This window comes from Salvia miltiorrhiza, chromosome 7 (assembly GCF_028751815.1).
Source record: "Salvia miltiorrhiza cultivar Shanhuang (shh) chromosome 7, IMPLAD_Smil_shh, whole genome shotgun sequence".
In the NCBI taxonomy this organism is placed as follows: Eukaryota; Viridiplantae; Streptophyta; class Magnoliopsida; order Lamiales; family Lamiaceae; genus Salvia; species Salvia miltiorrhiza.
The window spans coordinates 49,266,921-49,271,546 of record NC_080393.1 but is presented as its reverse complement, the minus strand read 5'-3'; the positions used below and the strand labels follow the sequence as shown (position 1 = coordinate 49,271,546).

Below are 4,626 nucleotides of genomic sequence, written 5' to 3'. Positions count from 1 at the left end.
CCAAATGAAAAAACATGCTAGACCGTGGAAAATGAAACTGTGCTATTATTATTTTATTAATGACTATTGCCAACGATCAACCGAAAAAGTACTATTCAAATGAAAGCACAATACTTAGCTGACATTACCTACACCGTGGACAAAATTTAATTAACCTTGTGGCTAAAGAAAGCAATCAATTGACATATTTGTGGATACGGATTTTATATTCCCAAACTTAATGAAACACAAAAGAAACGTAATACTCCCTCCTTATAAAAATATATTTATTTATAATTAATACGAATTTTAATAAAATAGTTGAATATATTGTGAATGGAGTAAGAGTTTTATTTTATTTTGAATAAAAAACTTACTAAAAATAAACTGAATATATTTTATGAGGATAGACAAAAATGACAAATTAAATACATTTTAGGGAGCATAGATTAGCACTCAAGGTCATGGAGGTGCACAGAGACACGTAGTCCGTGTCGTGTAACTGGCTTTTTGTCGGTTTCTTACAAGATTGATTACTCAAACTTTGAAGCTACTTAACCCATAGGAGCTGGTAGCAATACTTAGTCGCAACTCCACTTGATTCTTCATCAAAAACATATTCTATAAGGAGAAAAAATTGAAGTCATTGCTCCCACATATGAGAGGATAATCAACATGAACATCATCAACAGCATCGTGCTATTGGTAACAATATTAACGAGCAACGCCGCCGTGACCGTGAGGTGCAGCCCGCCGGAAGATCCGATCGAGTGCAAGGGGGCGGCGAGGAACTCAAACTGCACGATCACCAACTCGTACGGCGCCTTCCCGGACAGGAGCACCTGCCGCGCGGCCGAGGCCGTGTACCCGACGTCGGAGGCGGAGCTGGTGGCGGCCGTGGCGGCGGCGGCGGCGGCGGGGAGGAAGATCAAGGTGGCGACGCGGTACTCGCACAGCATCACGAAGCTGGTGTGCCCCGACGGGGAGGAGGGGGTGCTGATAAGCACCAAGTACCTGAACCGGACGTTGGAAGTGGATGCGGCGGGGATGAGCATGACGGTGGAGAGCGGGGTGACGCTGAGGCAGCTGATCGGGGAGGCGGCGCGCGCCGGGATGGCGGTGCCGTACGCGCCATACTGGTGGGGGCTGACGGTGGGAGGGATGATGGGGACGGGGGCGCACGGCAGCTCACTGTGGGGTTTGGGGAGTCAGGTGCACGACCGGGTCACGCGCCTCACCATCGTGTCGCCTGCCCGGCCCCACCTGCGCGTGCTGGAAGCGGGGGATCCCGACCTGGATGCGGCCAAAGTCTCGCTTGGAGTTCTTGGAGTCATCTCACAGGTCATTCATCACATTTCCTTATATATGTAATATATGTATGGCTCAGCATCCCATAACAATGCCTATTTTTCATGAAAAATTAGGATAAAAAATTAGGATAACCATAAGTAATTAAAATTAATCAATATATATATTAATAAGAAAAGGAAGATCATAGTTTATATTTTTAAATCAAAAATACTTGTTTCTAGATCTCCGAAACAAATCCACGCTTATAGCTATATGAAAATTAATAAAATATCTCGAATCATTGATGATTATATATATACAAAATAAAATTAAAACAAATAAAAATACATCGTTCTTCGATTTCCATTGAGCTATTTAATGTTGTCCAAAGACTCAACACCTTATTTATTTTTGGATTAAATATTCAATGAGTTTTTAAAAAGTTGTCCTGAATGTATGTATGTAGGTAACATTAAAACTGGAAGGGTTGTTCAAACGGTCTGTAACATATGTAACAAAGAACGATTCTGATTTGGGAGAACAAGTTGTAGGGTTCGGACGACAACATGAGTTTGCAGATTTTACGTGGTTCCCCAGTCAGAAACGCGTTATTTATCGAATCGACGACAGAGTCTCGACCAATGCATCCGGAAATGGATTGAATAATTTCCCAGGATTTCGGTCCACTTCCTCGCTCGTTCTTGCAACTCTTAGAACCACAGGCAAGTAGTCTCTCTCACACCCACATATAATGAAAGAGATATGAAATTTAGAAGTACCCAAGCCTTAGGCTTTTATTATATATGATAGTCAGTTATACTTCCTCCGTCTTATTGATAATGATTCATTTTTCTTAATTTTTCGTTTGTCCTATTGATAATGACATGTTCTGAAAAAAGAAATCACGTTCTTTTATAAAATATTGTGGCTCCACCCCTTTCTATCACTTTTATCGTTCATTACTTATATAGTATATGATTAATTTAGGTTTGCTTGACTCTTTCTTTGCTCTCAATGTACTCATTGTTGAATCAATAAAAAGAGAATATATAGCTATATAATCCTTTATATATATGATTTTTATTCCAATCTAGGTAGTTACATAATTAGAGAATTAATATTCTGATTTACTGTTGCATGACAGAGGAGACGCAGGAGTCCCTGGGCGACGCAAACGGAAAATGCATAAACGGGAGAACCACGACGGCTTTCCTGAGAGCCACGGCTTTCGGACTGACAAACGACGGCGTCTCCTTCAAGGGCTACCCAGTAGTCGGATACCAAAACCGCATCCAAGCTTCGGGTACATGCCTCGACAGCCCCGACGACGCGAGGATCACAGCATGCCCCTGGGATCCTCGCATCAAGGGCCTCTTCTTCCACCAGACCACCTTCAGCATCGCCTTGTCCCGAGCCACAGCCTTCATCCGCGACGTCCAGAGCCTCGTCGCCCTCGCGCCCCAGGCCCTCTGCGGCCTCGACCTCTACAACGGCATCCTCATGCGCTACGTCACCGCCTCCACGGCTTACTTGGGGAAGCAGGGCGACGCCATTGACTTCGACATCAGCTACTACAGGTAGGGTGTAGGAGTCTTGATATGTTTTGATTTCTATATTTTCTGTATGTGATTTGGCATGATGATATATAGGGTTTATGCATATAAGTTCTCACAAAAACCAATAATATGCGATTTTATAAATTTGGGTTAATTGACTATAAATACATCAACTATACCAAAAATTTTATTTTTAACTAAATCCATTTTTTTGGTCAAATAATATATAAATTTTTAATTTTTATAAATTTGTTTGAATTCAAAAGTTCGCTGGCCAATAATACTATTGTCTGAAATCCGATGAACAATTTGAAAGTACTGTTGGAAACCTCTTGATGATAGCTCTCTAATGATACCCATACTTTGGTTTTGGTCACTGAAAAAAGAAAGAAAAAAAAATAGAGTTTAATGACATCAACTTAATGTCATTTTTCGACTACTTTCAATTATCAAAACCCAACAATATAAGTATCATTAGCAAGATAGCGTCAAGAGCTTTCCAACGGTACTTTCGGGTTGCCTATCAGACTCCTGTCAATCAAATTATTAACTAAAGATCTTTGAGCTCATGTCAAATTCCAAATAAAATTAAAGTATATGTACATTTGATTAACACCCAAATTTTGTACATGGTTCGTGTATTTATAGGCTATAAAATTTAAGATAATTTTATTTGCTTGGTGGGGGCTTAAGCCCCCCTCAGCTCTAAGTGTGTCCACCATTGACTACAGAAGCCAGGACCCTCTCCGGCCGAGGCTATACGAGGATGTCTTGGAGGAGATCGAGCAGATGGCAGTGTTCAAGTACGGCGCTCTGCCGCACTGGGGGAAGAATCGAAACGTGGCGTTCCTCGGGGCCATCGGAAAGTACAGAGACGGCGCTCGGTTTGTAGAGGTGAAGCGAAGGTATGATCCTGAGGGCCTGTTTTCGAGTCGGTGGACTGATCAGATGCTGGGGCTGGCGGATGGGTTGAGTATTGTGAGAGAAGGATGTGCGCTTGAAGGGCTGTGCATTTGCTCTCAAGATATTCATTGCGCGCCCAAAAAGGGGTATGTGTGTGTGCCGGGAAAACTCTATGATAAGGCTCGAGTCTGTGCCAAGCTCAAAACAGGAGTTATTTTCTAGTGTTGTGTAGTACATATCTTTAACTGCTGACATATGGTAATCTTAAAAAATTATATAGTATATGAAAAAAAATACACTTTAACATTGAGCCAATATCAAGTCCATTATTAATTACGAGTGTAATTATAGAAAATGTCATACTAGAAAACAATAAATGATGTTAAATTTTTAGCATTGTTACTCTCTTAAAAAGCTTTATAAGAGAGATGATTGCCTCACCGTATAAAGTGGCTCATGCTACTATCTCCAACCAATGTGGGACACGCATATTGGGCCCATTCCTCCCTTAAAAAGCTTTATAAGAGAGATGATTGTCTCACCATATAAAGTGGCTCATGCTACTATCTCCAATCAATGTGGGACACTTTTAACATACCCTCTCACGCGCAGCGTGAACTATCCCAAACGACATCTGTTGACAACGATATTGGGGGGCCCATCATTGGATTGGGTTGGCTCTGATACTATATTAGAAATTGATATTGGGCTCATTCCTCCCTTAAAAGGCTTTATAAGGGAGAGGGTTGTCTCACCATATAAAGTGGCTCCTGCTACTATCTCCAATCCAATGTGGGACACTTCAATAAGCAGGAGACATTTAATAATGATAATAATAATATTTATAAGGGTCCATTTACTTTGATGGAAAATGAGAAAAAATATATATAATTTCACC

The 4,626-nt window shown here is 41.2% G+C and overlaps 1 protein-coding gene across 1 annotated transcript; it reads left to right on the top strand.

The window, feature by feature from the left end:
• The first annotated feature begins 471 nt into the window (after positions 1-471).
• LOC130994611 (probable L-gulonolactone oxidase 6) lies at positions 472-4,043 on the top strand. The gene is made up of 4 exons (XM_057919666.1): positions 472-1,320; positions 1,736-1,991; positions 2,414-2,846; positions 3,557-4,043. Exons 1-4 carry the CDS (start codon positions 655-657, stop codon positions 3,948-3,950), a joined length of 1,749 nt encoding a protein of 582 aa, XP_057775649.1. The 5' UTR covers positions 472-654; the 3' UTR covers positions 3,951-4,043.
• Positions 4,044-4,626: the final 583 nt, after the last annotated feature.

Coding starts and splice junctions, on each gene's coding strand:
- LOC130994611 (XM_057919666.1), top strand. CDS start 655: ATGAACATCATCAACAGCATCGTGCTATTGGTAACAATATTAACGAGC. Junction 1,321..1,735: donor TTCTTGGAGTCATCTCACAG/GTCATTCATCAC, acceptor GTATGTATGTAG/GTAACATTAAAACTGGAAGG. Junction 2,847..3,556: donor TTCGACATCAGCTACTACAG/GTAGGGTGTAGG, acceptor CATTGACTACAG/AAGCCAGGACCCTCTCCGGC.